A 13,857-nucleotide genomic window follows, 5' to 3' on the forward strand; every position below is an offset into this window, starting at 1 on the left:
GAGACCAAGTAATAAATTCAATCATGTGATGGTAAAAAGATCGGAAGATAGAAAGGTTCCTTTAAATGGAAAAATGCAGCATCCCTAAGCTGTTGTATAAGACATCTTCTCAGCAAAGGTGGATTTGGTCTGTTCACAGTTTCAGATTTACAAAACTTTATGAGTGAGTTGAGAAATCCTGGTGGTTTGCTTCCAAGCTCAGGCTTTGCTCTCAGCTCGTGCTTTCTGTGTCTTCCATGACCTCCAGCCAAGAGTATTTCCACTTTCACCCTTCCAGGAGAGTGGAGTTTCAGCTGCAATCCCCCAGCCAGATTTCACTGTGTTTTGGTTTTGATTCCTTAGTCATGTTTCTGTGCTGTTCTCAGTGTTTACCATTAAACAGAAACATCTCTGGCCAGAGGGCTTCAAAGGTGGAGGTGCAGCATTTCAAAGGCTGCAGGAAAATTTTGGCCGTGGGTGTAGTAGTGGAATGAAATGGAGGAGAGCAAAGGTAGAGGACTTCTTGCAGTGCTGTTCTCTCTGTGGAGACTGTACTAATCTTACAGATTAGGGGAGGGGAAATAGAAGATACAGGAATATTTCCTAGCCAACCAAGCTAGAATAAGGCCTTTGGTAGCAATAAGGGGTAATTCTTTTTCTTGAACACTAACAGTGCATACTCACAATTCCAGACAAGGAGCTTAGAACAAGGTACTGAAGTGACCACGTGGTGGCTTTGAGGTGGCTTTGTTGATTGATTGTTTGGTACTTTTTCCCTGTGTTCTCTTCCAAGATCTGTGAGTGTAGGAGATGTTTACATGAAACAGTGATTTTGGAGAGGTACAGGACATAGGAACAGGCACAATGTGAATTTATTACACACCTTCTGATAGTCAGAAATAGAAAGGTGACCCACCAGCCCCTAACCTGGCAGGCATAGGAAGAGAAGGGAGTTAAAAAGCAGAGATCCACTCAAGCCTATGCTGGATTGCTCTCTTTCAATGGAGAGGCAGGGAAATATTTGTGTAGCATGAGGAAAAGTACAATAACATAATATTATCTAAATCCATAATTCAAAATGCATATTAGTCTAATGACTCAATATGTAGATAAATAACCCAAGCCCTGTTTCTCGACTGAAGAAAGACCATTATGATATATGGTGTCAGCTTTCACACACTGATTGCTTAACTAGTTTTTCAGGCTTTACAGTAAAAAGCAGAGGAAATCCAATCACAGTTCCCCTAAATTCTTGAATTTTAATGGTGTGATCTGGTAGGAAAAGTCATAAACATAAAACATTCTTTAGGAGCTTAAAAATAAAAGCTAAAAAACATGGTAAATCATCTTACAGCTTCTCCTGTGCTGTGTTTTTCTGATTATCCAAAGGGAATAAAGACTGTGAGCTTTATAATGCTTCAGGATATTTAAAATAATTTCCTTTTAAATAAATTCTTCCTTCTGCCTACCGCACAGTTCTGAGCACATTCATCTTCTGCTGAGGCTGCAGGGCAGAAGAGGTGGCATCAACACCTCACCAAAACCCATCAGCCCATACTTGGGAACTGCACAGTCAGGTGTTGAATTTCATGGTGCTGTGGTGGTTGGAGAACACTTCAGCTATAAATTTTTTATCCTGATCAGAGTCAACTGTGTGGATATTTGCCATTTGTTCCTGATCACAAAATGTTTGGTTGTGCTTTTACCACATTCTCCAAATTTAATCAACAGCATTTGGCAGGTGTAGAATTCTGGAATAGTAATCATTAGCAGTGGGAAATATGGATGGGGCATGTATAAAATATACACAGATATATAGGGTATTACATTTAATTTAAACATTTCTGAGATCTTTGCAAAGGTTTGCTAATGAGAAATTTTCCTATTTAATACTGAGCTTAGCAAAATTCTCCATAAGAGAGTGGTAGCACAATCAGTCTGTGCAAAGAGTAGGGGAAAAAGCAGTCTGTAAGAGAAACTAAGGTAATTTATGTATTGAAGTCAGTCTTGAGTATTGTTAGAAAGTTTTTCTTCAGTCCTTGGGTGTCCTTTGACTATGTTAGGTTAGAATTAAGAGCATTCCACATATCCAGATCTGTTCCAAAAGCTGCCTCCTCATGCTCTGGAGATCAGATTGCCAGACAAGAGATAAGAAAGCAGCCGGAACAAAGGAAGGCTGGCTGGACAGGTTTGAAATGTTTTTTTGGCATTGCAGTAAAAGGGTTTGTCAGAAATTTCAGATGGAGGATTATAACTGTCATGGAGCTGAATATGTCCTTTATAAATGAAGTAGAGTTTTTTTCCCTTTGTTTATTCCAAGGAGCATGACTGTTGAATTTTTTGTATTTTTCTTATAAAGCATATTAAAAGGATTTGTCATTGCTGGGGTCATTTTCTTTCTGTGACATTTCTTCATCAAAGGCACATCGTGTTTGTTGGTACTCAGAGATGACTGCTGAGCTGATTTATCAGGGTGATGGTTCTTACTTACAAAGCTTCTTAAAAGAAAGACTTGCTCTGAGAGTTGCCTTGCAATTCCTTATCTGTCCTAGACTGATGCAGAGAAGCATTCCCAGGTGGAGCGGAATTCCTTATGGTCCGGAGATGAAGTCAAGAAATCCGACGGGGGATCTGATAGCGGCATAAAAATGGAGCCGGGATCCAAGTGGAGGCGGAATCCCTCTGATGTGTCAGATGAGTCTGATAAAAGCACTTCTGGTAGGAAGAACACTGTTATTTCCCAGACGGGCTCCTGGCGACGGGGCATGTCAGCTCAGGTTGGCATTACCACACCAAGGCCTAAACCTTCAACCACCCCAGGCACATTAAAGACACCTGGAACAGGTGAGAAAAGGCGTAAGATGTAAACAAGCCAAAAAGTGTGTTCAGTGTGAAAACAGTTTACATACTTTGCAGAGGCAGAGCCTGAACTTCAGGTAATCCTATCTGTATTTTTAGGCATTGCTTTAACCTAAGCAGCAACTTGTATGTCCACATTTCTATTTCTGTCTGAAAATGTGTATTTCAGATTACTTCACCCTGCCAGTTGTTTTCTTGAAAACTCTGGTCTTAAGCCAAGCTGTTTATTTGGCACAGTATTGGTGTATTTATTCTTATAAATAATATAGTCTTAGTTTTTGAAGTCACTGTTAACCAAGAACATACAATATATATGGTTGAGGAGATTTTTTTTTTTTCCCCCCCTTACTAAACAAGCATGTTTGTTTATACTAAACATGATTTCTGGCTTTTCTTCTAAGTTTATTAATGATTTTAGCACTTGCAGATGTGTGAATGAAAATTGATTGGATTTGCATAATCAAGCGATATAATTTAATACCTCTCTTTTTATTAGGTCTTGTACAGAATTGTATATGAAAAACTTAATGTTAGATACTGTCTTGAACAATACAAATGCTTTAACAATGCCTTTTAGGGAATTTATACTATCAGCCTAACACTACTAGTGTTTAATGATAGAATTGATCGATCTGTGGTAGCTACAGAGGGAAACTTTTTTTTCTTATCTGTCACTTATGTAAGGCTGTTCTGCTTTTCATATTCTCAAGGGCAAAGGCACCACATACTTTTTTTGGCAAGTCTGCATGTGTAACTCACTAGAGTGGCATGTAAGTTCAGTGCAGACTAGATCATAACTTTGAACCTCACTCCAGTGGCTAACACGCTTTTGCTTTTCATGCTGCTTTGAGTTTCATCATTTGCTTGATGTTTTCAAGTCATTAAATATTAGAATTCTTTTTCTATTTTTGTAGGGAAAACTGATGACGCCAAGGTATCAGAAAAGGGTAGACTATCTCCTAAAGCTGGACATGTTAAACGTTCCCCATCAGATGCAGGACGCAGCAGTGGTGATGAATCCAAAAAGCTTCCCACAAGTAATTCTAGGACAACTGCTGCTAATACTAATACATTTGGATTTAAGAAACAGAGCGGGTCAGCCATAGGCATGACCATAATCACTGCCAGTGGGGCAACTCTCACCAGTAGATCGGCTACCTTGGGAAAGATCCCCAAGTCATCTGGACTCATGGGTAGGACCACTGGTCGGAAGACTAGTGTTGATGGCTCCCAGAACCAGGATGATGGCTACTTAGCACTTAGTGCACGAACTAATCTTCAGTACCGTAGCTTACCCCGGCCCAGTAAATCCAGTAGCAGAAGTGGAGCTGGGAATAGATCTAGCACGAGTAGCATAGACTCCAACATAAGCAGCAAGTCAGCTGGGTTGCCTGTCCCTAAAATCAGAGAGCCTGCCAAGGTAATCCTTGGAAGCTCTCTGCCAGGATTAGTCAATCAGACTGATAAAGAGAAAGGGATTTCGTCTGACAACGAAAGCGTGGCTTCATGTAATTCTGTTAAAGTGAACCCTGCATCACAGCCTGCTGCTAGCGGAGCTCAGAGTACCCACCAGCAAGGAGTCAAGTACCCCGATGTGGCCTCTCCCACTCTGCGCAGGTAGGCAACAAATTCCTTGGTTGTGCAGTGGTGTTAGTGGGAGCTGAATGAGCAGGACTCTGCCAGCCAGGCCTGGCTGGCTTTGGTGCAGCACTTACTATTTAGTGTCCTACTTCTAGGTCTTTGTATTTACATTTAATTTCACACAAACAGGTTGGCCAGTGTTGTGGATACTTAGGACGTCATGCGACAGCAGCAGAAGTCTAACGTTTAGGGAAAAAAACCAATCCTGTCTGGCAGAAAGTTTGGCAGCTACGATTTGAGTCTCCTTGTTGCAAAAATCATACCTGAAGGCTTTTATCCATGGAGATATCACAGGAATAAGAATTTTCTTACCTGAAGGTTACTGAAGAGTTATTGCACAGATGTATATGTAACAAATCTGAAAATATTCCAGTCGTGGATCAAATTATAAACCAGCAACTGGAGGGTTATCTCAGATTTTCATGATCATAGTGGCATTGACCTGCCATGCTTAGATTCATCCAAAGCAAACTATAATAAATTGTGTGGACTAGCCCAGTATATTGGAAGTCTCAGCATTTTAGCCTGTGTAGAAGAACCCTAAATAAAATTACTGTCTAACTGGGTTAAATTTACTTATTTTAATACTATTTTTGGACAAAAATCCTATCTGTCTTCTACTTCTCCAGGAGTACCCCACATACTAACATTAACAAATAGTTGGTGAGGAGCTAATTTATTGATGCAGTATATATCAAAGCCTTGATATTGGTGAAAAGTTCTGTTAATATTATTTTTCAACTGAATCTGAGTAGCTTGTCTGTTTCAAGTTGCAGTGTTTTGCATTTCATTTTGTCGTGACGCCCATAATACCCATACAGTTATGCTCCATCATCCTGCTTCCAGTGATGTGAGAAAGCCACATTCCATCTGAAGCACCAGTGCAAGCATAATGGCTGTGATGGCAGCTTAGGCTGATACTGTAAACTGTTTTTACATGGGTGGTTTTATTTGAAGAGTCTGTGTGAGGGTAATTGAAGATACTTTATTAACAATAGATAAACCATGTACTTTTGGAACACGTGATTTTCATCAATGGCTACTTAAAAACTTCAGTAGGCCTTTCACTTCTATAGGATACACAGTGAGAAATGCAGATTTTCAGTGTTTTCGGTGATTTCAATGTGCCTCAGGCAATGCATTGGTAGGAATGTGACTGGGATTTTTTTATTACTAAAAAGCTACATTGCTAGCTGTATAATTGAAATGTTACATTAGAAATACATGAAACTTTAAAGAGCAGACACTGAGGCTCAATTTAACAATTCCCTCATTTGATTTACAATTTCACACTTGAATTTTCACCAGCCTGTCAAAGCTGTCATGTGTTGAAATGCGTCAGAGTTGAATTGGGCCTCATCTGCTTTTTGCTGATTTCTAGGATGACAGTAAAGAAGATTTTGAGCTTAATTTTCATAGTCAGTTGAGTTGCAGACATTGTTTTTTGCATATTTCCTCTTGGCCCTGTAATTTTTTTGGTGTTACACAGTGAATTAGAATCCATACCTTTGTAATGATACAGATTTACCTGTAAGTTTGTGAATATATGTAACTTCCATGTTGTCATAAACAGAGAGTAGCTTAAAAACAGCTTGTCAAGCTGTTATGTGGGTGTTTGAGGTTTTTTAAGCTCTGGGATCCTTTCTTTAAGAGTAGTTTCCCTAGTGCAGCTGAAGAGGCTGTTATGCTCTGGCACAGGAATACCTTAGGGAACACCCTAAGCTGGTGTAGCTGCTGAAGGCCATGGAATCATGGCTTGGGTTGGAAGGGACTTTGAAGATCATCTCATTCTGACTCCCCTGTCATGAGCAGGGACACCTTCCACTATCCCAGCTCATTCAAAGCCCCACCCAGCCTGGCCTTGAACACTTCCAGGGATGGGGCAGCCACAGCTTCCCTGGGAAACCTGTGCCTGACCCTCATCATCCTCACAGGGAAGAATTTCTTCCTTATGTCTGATCTAAGCCTGCCCTCTCAGTTGGAAGTGTGGTCCAAGTGACTTGTGGCAAGTCTGCAGCAGCAGCTGCCCAGCTCAGGTGTGTTCCGGGCACTGGAGCTGCAGGCAGCACCTGTGCAGGGCATGCAGCACACCTGTGCAGTACACACAGCACACCTGTGCAGGGCACACAGCACACCTGTGCAGGGCACGCAGTACACCTGTGCAGGGCACGCAGCACACCTGTGCAGGGCATGCAGCACACCTGTGCAGGGCACACAGCACACCTGTGCAGGGCACGCAGCACACCTGTGCAGGGCATGCAGCACACCTGTGCAGGGCATGCAGCACACCTGTGCAGGGCACACAGCACACCTGTGCAGGGCACGCAGCACACCTGTGCAGGGCACCCAGCACACCTGTGCAGTGTGGACACTGCTGCTGGCAGCACTGGGCTTGCTCCAGGTGTGCTGCAGCTGCCCAGCTCTAACACAGCCTGTGTTTCTGAGCAGTGAGGGACAAAGTGTCCAGGTGTCCAACAACCTGGGCATACTGCAAAGCAGAGAAAGTTCTGCCTAGGGCACACCCACCCCTAAGCCTGTAGGAACACTTGTATGGAAGTGCTGTAGCCCTCTATTCTGAAAGGTTTCATTCACAGTACTAAACAGTGAATGATAAAAAAGCAGATCTGTATACAGGTACATGTGAGGAAAACTAAGGTGGCAAAGGCAGTTACAGGAGCCAAGTGCAAAAACAAAAGCAATGTTTTGTGGTGGATGTTTGAAGCTGGAGTGAAGATACGCTTCCTTCCTAGTTTTGAAGATCAGTTTTGGAATGATTGATAATTTAGTCTGAAGCATGATTACTACAAAGGCATTTGGGCACTTCTGAGAAGTTTCTCATTGACTGTTTATGAGGGAAAGGGGTCTTTGCTTCCTTGGCAGTGCAGCTGCATCACAGGCAGCAGTGATGCTGTGGTCAGCCTCCTCCATCCCCTCCCTCTCTGAGTTCTGGAGCTCAGTTTTTCACTAGCCAGTTCCAGGTGCCAGAAAGCAGGTAACATCACATTCTCCACTAACTAATACGGTTTCCAGCCAGCTTGGCTCATGGAATGAATCAAGCCTACATTTGGTTTGAGTACATTGTTGCATCCCAGCAAAAGCTGGTTCTGTGCAGAGCATTTGGTGATTTGCACAGAATTTACCTGCTCAGTAAGCTTTCAATCTGTAGTATTCCATACATCAGATTGTTTCTCTGTCCTTTTTCCTTAAGGAACAGAAGATAATATGATTGCTTTAGTTCTCTGAAGCTGTATTTTAGCTTTGTGAAAGCACTGGTTGATGATTCAAAGATGACACACCTGAGATAGATTTGAAGCTGTTGTAATTGCCTCTGGGCTTTATTGAAAGGGGCAGTGAACTCGAGGAGATTATGAATGTATAGTTGCATATGTACAATCTAGGATCATGCACTCAATAGAGGTTTTCTGAAGCTAAGATGATATATATGGTCTAGATATAAGATATCCTTGTGTTTACTATTACATTTTATGTATTTTTCATGTTGTCTTCTTTTTTACAGACTTTTTGGTGGCAAGCCTAGTAAACAAGTTCCCATCACAACAGCTGAAAATATGAAAAACTCAGTTGTCATCTCCAACCCTCATGCTACCATGAACCAGCAGGGTAACCTTGACTCCCCATCTGGCAGTGGTGTGCTGAGCAGTGGGGGCAGCAGTCCCCTCTATGGTAAAAGCACAGATCTCAACCAGTCTCCACTGGCTTCCAGCCCCAGTTCTGCACACTCTGCTCCTTCCAACAGTTTGACATGGGGTACCAATGCCAGTAGCTCTTCTGCAGTTAGCAAGGATGGCATTGGATACCAGTCTGTCAGCAGCCTGCACACCAGCTGTGAGTCCATAGACATCTCCCTGAGCAGTGGAGGTGGGCTGAGCCATAACTCCTCCAGTGGCTTGATTCCAACCTCCAAGGATGATTCTCTGACCCCCTTCGTCCGAACCAACAGTGTTAAGACTACATTGTCTGAAAGGTTAGTGAGTGTTTTCTGTTCTTTCCATGTGTTTGTATCTCAAAGTGGGAATGAAGCCCTGGCAGCAGTAGCCAACACTGCAGATACAGATCAAGTAATGCCTCTTACCATATAATGCAGATAACTCTAGGACTAGAACATACAGATAAGTTATTCCAGGAAAGGAGCCCAGTTCAGAGCAGGAGGATGGGTTCAGATGAGGTTTTTAATTTGCTGTCACAGCCAATGTGACAACTTTTTTTTGCTACCATATGGTGCCTAATACTTTTGCATTGTAGGTTATCCTTCCAAAGATCTGCTGAATTGAGCTGATAGTGATATTTTAAAAAAACCTCCAGTTTTGATTGGAAAAGTCAACTGTTTCCTGTTAAACTTTTTGGTTATAGAATTTGACAACTTTCAAACTGGAGGTGATCCTGAAAAGACAAGTCCTCATCTCCATAGTCACTTGATCCCTTCTCATCCTCTCCCTGCTGCCTTATCCTATCTCAAATTGCTCCCTATAATATTTCGTATTCACATGAATATGTGAATGCTTAGTGAATCCTCTTGGAAGCTGGATCCAAGTGGAAAGCAATCAGCTGAATTGTATTTCAGACTGATCTGCTCCTCAGCTCTGTATACTGTGAGATTCACTGGTGCCTGTGTGGACACAGGATAGGACCTGGGAGGAGGCTGAGCAGGGAGGAGGGAACAGGGCTTTTCTAGCATCAGAACTGGGTTGGTGGCACACTGAGCTGACACTGGGGTGAACTCAGTAGTGATCTCTGAAGGACTCCTTGTAGATGGCAGTTGAACCCTTCCAAGTACTGGAAATCAGCTATGTCTGAATCTGTCTATATCTCACGTGTAGTGATGAATTCAGGTAGCAAGATTTTTATAGCTGTGTCTCAGTGGAGGAAATTGCACCTGAATGTAATGTTCTGATAGTTTGGGGTTCTGTTTGTGTTTTATTATAACTCCTTTTTGTTCTCTCATCTTTTCATTCTAATACTCCTTCTCTTGTTTTCTGTCTTGTTGGACTGCTCTTTCTAGCCCTCTTTCTTCCCCTGCTGCTAGCCCCAAATTCTGCCGAAATACTTTGCCCAGGAGACAGGACAGGTAATGCTGTCTCAGGACAGGAGAACGCTCAAGGCTGTAGGTTTTGTTGCCCATCTCAGTGAAGCAAATTGTTTTGTGCCAGACTGTGCTCAGTTGAGTGCTCTGCTGTGTTCATCATCCAGGTGTGAACTGACACAAAGACATGCCAGTGAGAGTCCCTGCAAACACCCATTTACCCACCCAAATCAATCTGGAGAGGGGCATACAGCACAGTTGGCATGTTTTTGGTGTTGCTCTTATTTCTGAGAATGTCCTTTGGTTTGGGGGTGTACTTTTAACCCACCCTGCATACCTTTGCCAAAGGCAATTTGAAAATATGCCCTTTTTTTTTTTTTCCCAATGAATCTAAACTCTCACTAGCATTTCAGCATTCCTCTGGCATGCTGCTTTTCCCACTGCCTTTCTGGCCTGTCCTTTTTGTCTTGACGTCCCTGTGTCATTCAGTGTCGTCAGTCTCTTACTGCAGCTTGGCTCATGAGTGTTTCCAAGTACTTAGGCACATTCATCCTTGTACAAATGAATGCTAAAGTAATGAAAAGATGACACAAATCTAAACATTCCAGCTCACTTTTGCTCACTGATGTAATTTTAATCAGTCCCATACTGTAACTTAGCTATAAGGGTTGTCATTTAATTAATTTGCTTAAGCATAGAGATATTTTCTGTAAAAACAAATTAAGAGGCTCTGGTCATCAGTTGTAAAAATATAAACTGAAATAGTAGACTTTTGGGCAACTGATGGGTCCATTTTACTTTGCTAATGGAACTTTGGCTAAGATTTGGAAATTTAAACAGTAATTAGGTACATCCTGTAAATGGTGTCTGCTGAAAGAAATGATGGGAAGATGGTTTGGACTTGAAGATTCCCATCACTTTTTACCAATAGCCTGCTGAAAAGTGTATTTTTAAACACCCATTTGATGTTTAAAGAGCCATTTTTGTTCATTGTGGGTAGGAGAAACAGTGAAATGAGGTTGTGAACAGATGTGGTTCATTGGCATGGTACCAGCTGCATGTTTGTGCAAAGCCCACCTGGGTGAGGAGGTCTGTGCATGTGTCTGCAGGGAGGCCCCAGCACCTTTTCCTCTGAAAAGGTGATGCAGATGTTTGTACGTCCTTCCTCCGTCCTGATCTTACTCCTTCCCTTTTGTTCTTCTCTGAAGTTCTTTTCTTTTAACTTTTCTGCAGTGACCCACATCTTGATAGGAACACTTTGCCTAAGAAGGGACTCAGGTATTGGTGTTTCCACATGGTTTAACATCTTCTGTGGTGGCTTTGGAGTTTGCTTTGTGTTTCTGTTGTGGCTGGTGGTGGTGGTCGCAGTTTGCAAGAGGTGGCAACAATACTCTTTCTTTTTTTCTTTCTTTCTAGCTTTCCTTTTTGCTTTCTTACTTGCTTTCTTTTCAATCCTCAAAGAAGACCATTGACAACTCTGCTTTTTTTATCCAGTGGCCTCTCTGCTTGAGCAAGAACTGTGGCTTTTGCTGGCTTAATTGCTGGAAAGCATTTAATCTCAAACCATCCCTGGGCTTGATTTAAAAACAATAATGCTGCTGTTTCTGCGGCTGTTACATGGAATGACCTGAAATCGTTTTTTAACCCTGGGAACCTTGGTGTTGTTATATAAATAGAAAAGATTTACAAGATCATGCCAAACCGTTCAGGATGAAATTGGGCATATTAAATTTTTTTTTAAATTACATCAGAATACTTAAATCTATAGGGCTCTACTCTCGTAGAAAATAACAAAAAAAAATCATCAAATAAGCTTTCAGCAGTTGTTTTCTCACATATTTTGTGCATATGTAGGTTAGTGATTTTTATAACATAGTTTTTTTTCCATTGATCCAAGCAATTCTAGCCAGAATTACTATTAGCTATGTTAATTAAATGCTTTACAGAGAATATACAGAAGATATCTTTGACAATTTAGAAAACTGCAGCTTCTGAATTGCTTACTGCAGCTTCTGGGATCACTGCCTTGGAACTGCAGATGTGACTTTTTCTGTGCTATGCATCTTGTTCTTCACAGCAGCCTTGTGCCATGAAGCTGAGAACTAAAAGCCTTTCTTAAAATGGCAATTTGTTTTAATGTTTCTATGGTCCTCAAGTATGTCTTTAATAAATGCTCTCTTCTAAGACCAAAACATTTGAGTACTGAAGAGGTAGGTATTAATGCTGAAAATAAAAATAAATCTGTATTGTGTTAAGGTAACATGACTGTTTAAAGCCCCTTTCTAAAGAAACTCATTTATATGCAAAATTTTAGAGATGCAGATTGTCAGGGACTGCTGCTGAAGTGTTGAAACATAAGCAGAAGAATGAATGTAGTTTTTGAAAGCAGTTTGACTTTTTGAATTATTGCAGTGTTCCCATTGATTTAAAATAGTCTTAATAAGTGATATCTTACTGTAGGGTATTTAATTGAAGGGAATCAATTAAATAGATAGTATCAGCTAATAATAGGCTTTAAGTTTTTGGAAGGAGAGCTAGTAACTCATAAGTATTTGTCCAAAGGTGATGGCATAGCCCAAGACAGGCACTGAATTCCCTCAGCAAACAAGTGTTTCTGGGATGCTCTGCCTGTACCCTATCACGTAGCTCACACAACACCTGTCTTGACATTCCTATTTTTCACACAGATACACAATAAATCAAGTTTAAGCTGAAGCCAGTGGGTGTTTTGCCACTGATGTTGGGCATAGACCATGTTTCTTCTGTTTTCATTGCCTTCAGAAAAGGCTAAATGTGGTCTCCTTTATGATGTTTTAATCCTGTTAGTTTTGAACTAAATGGGATACACCTCCACAGACCTTATATGAATATCTCTGGAATATGAAATATTGGGTCACAGCTTGTTGGAAAAAATCCTGATAATGGCTTTGTTGACTTGAATTTGGTTATAATATCACAAAAAGTCAGCTAAGATTATTGATGTACTGAAATATTTAAATAGTGTTAGATTTTGGCATAGCTTAGGGAAAGGTTTTCCAAGTTATAGTTTTATTTTTAAATCATATGATGTAGCACACACTACATTTTATCCTATAGTGCTACACTGCACGACTTCTACCTCTAACTTTGGGTTCACTCCAGTTTGGTTATACCTGAAGCAGTAGGAAAGAAGTTTGTGGGGTTTTTTTTTTCCCCCCCAAACAGAGGTGAAATGGATTAGGAACATGTTGGAAGAGCCTGGAGCAGCTCCTTAATTCAGAATTCTATTTGATTTATATTATTTAATCCTTTAATTTCATATGAGGATTCTTCCATTTTTCTTTCTCTCTCTCTCCCACCCCAAGCCTTGTGACATTTCATGGTTGGTTGGTTGGTTTTTTTTTAAACAAAACAGTCAGATAAATATCAAAGTTCATCGTGAAAAGGCTGTTTGTTTTTGCAGGTATACTCCATCCTCCCAGCTCCGTAGTCAAGAGGATGCAAAGGAATGGCTCCGCTCCCATTCAGCAGGAGGACTGCAGGATACTGCTGCCAATTCTCCATTTTCATCTGGATCCAGTGTAACATCACCCTCTGGAACCAGATTTAACTTCTCTCAGCTTGGTGAATAATTATCTGTTTGAATAATCATGGCAGTGCATTGTATGTCCTGAAAACAGCATGCTACACAAGATAATTTTCTTTCAGCAGCTCCAAGGCCCACATTGAATCTGAGGAAGCACTTTCATTGAAATGAGTATGACTAATTAGCATCATTATCTCATATGCCCAAAGGTGCCATACTTGCAGTAACTTTGAAACTGCTTCTCTGGGAGCAGTCAGATTCCTTCATATAAATTGTGGGTTTTATAAAATGTTCAGTAGAGCTGTCAGTTAATATCACACAGTGGGGTGCTTAGAGGACATAAGATGTTGCCTGCTTTACAGAAATGATTCTCTAAAATCCAAGCGTTTTACTTACTGTATGTGCCAGCCTCATCAGTTTCATATTTTATCTTTGTCTTTTTCAACTGGCTTGTTGGAAAATTGCAGGAAGTTCAATCAAGCACTATATAAAAGTCAGGGGAGTTTCAAGTCAGAAAAAGTTCCATTCCTTCACTTAATTTCATTGATAAACACATTTTAAATGAAGGAAACAATAACAGCTGATTGGCAGGATCCATAAAGCATTGCAGATTTTAGCTGACCATATCAGCAGTTGAAATAACCTGATTTAAAGTGCTAGTGGTGCTCACCTGTGGTGGGCTGGTTAAACATGACTTAGCTGCTTTGCAATTTCTTCAGGTTTGTAAATTTTGTCTTTAAGTGACATTTGGAAAGAAAATGCCTGCTTGTTT

The 13,857-nt window shown here is 41.0% G+C and overlaps 1 protein-coding gene across 3 annotated transcripts in view; it reads left to right on the plus strand.

Moving 5' to 3' along the window:
- The window catches only part of NAV2 (neuron navigator 2), a 364,133-nt gene that overhangs the window by 316,071 nt on the left and 34,205 nt on the right, over positions 1-13,857 (plus strand). For all 3 annotated transcript variants that reach the window (XM_088175391.1, XM_088175389.1, XM_088175390.1), the window contains 6 exons: positions 2,532-2,823; positions 3,753-4,455; positions 7,997-8,464; positions 9,500-9,565; positions 10,754-10,798; positions 12,963-13,123. In XM_088175391.1, coding sequence (XP_088031517.1) covers positions 2,532-2,823; positions 3,753-4,455; positions 7,997-8,464; positions 9,500-9,565; positions 10,754-10,798; positions 12,963-13,123 — 1,735 coding nt within the window. The remainder of the gene's footprint in view (positions 1-2,531; positions 2,824-3,752; positions 4,456-7,996; positions 8,465-9,499; positions 9,566-10,753; positions 10,799-12,962; positions 13,124-13,857) is intronic.

The sequence above is a fragment of the Sturnus vulgaris genome, chromosome 18 (genome assembly GCF_052056855.1).
Source record: "Sturnus vulgaris isolate bStuVul1 chromosome 18, bStuVul1.hap1, whole genome shotgun sequence".
Taxonomy (NCBI): domain Eukaryota; kingdom Metazoa; phylum Chordata; class Aves; order Passeriformes; family Sturnidae; genus Sturnus; species Sturnus vulgaris.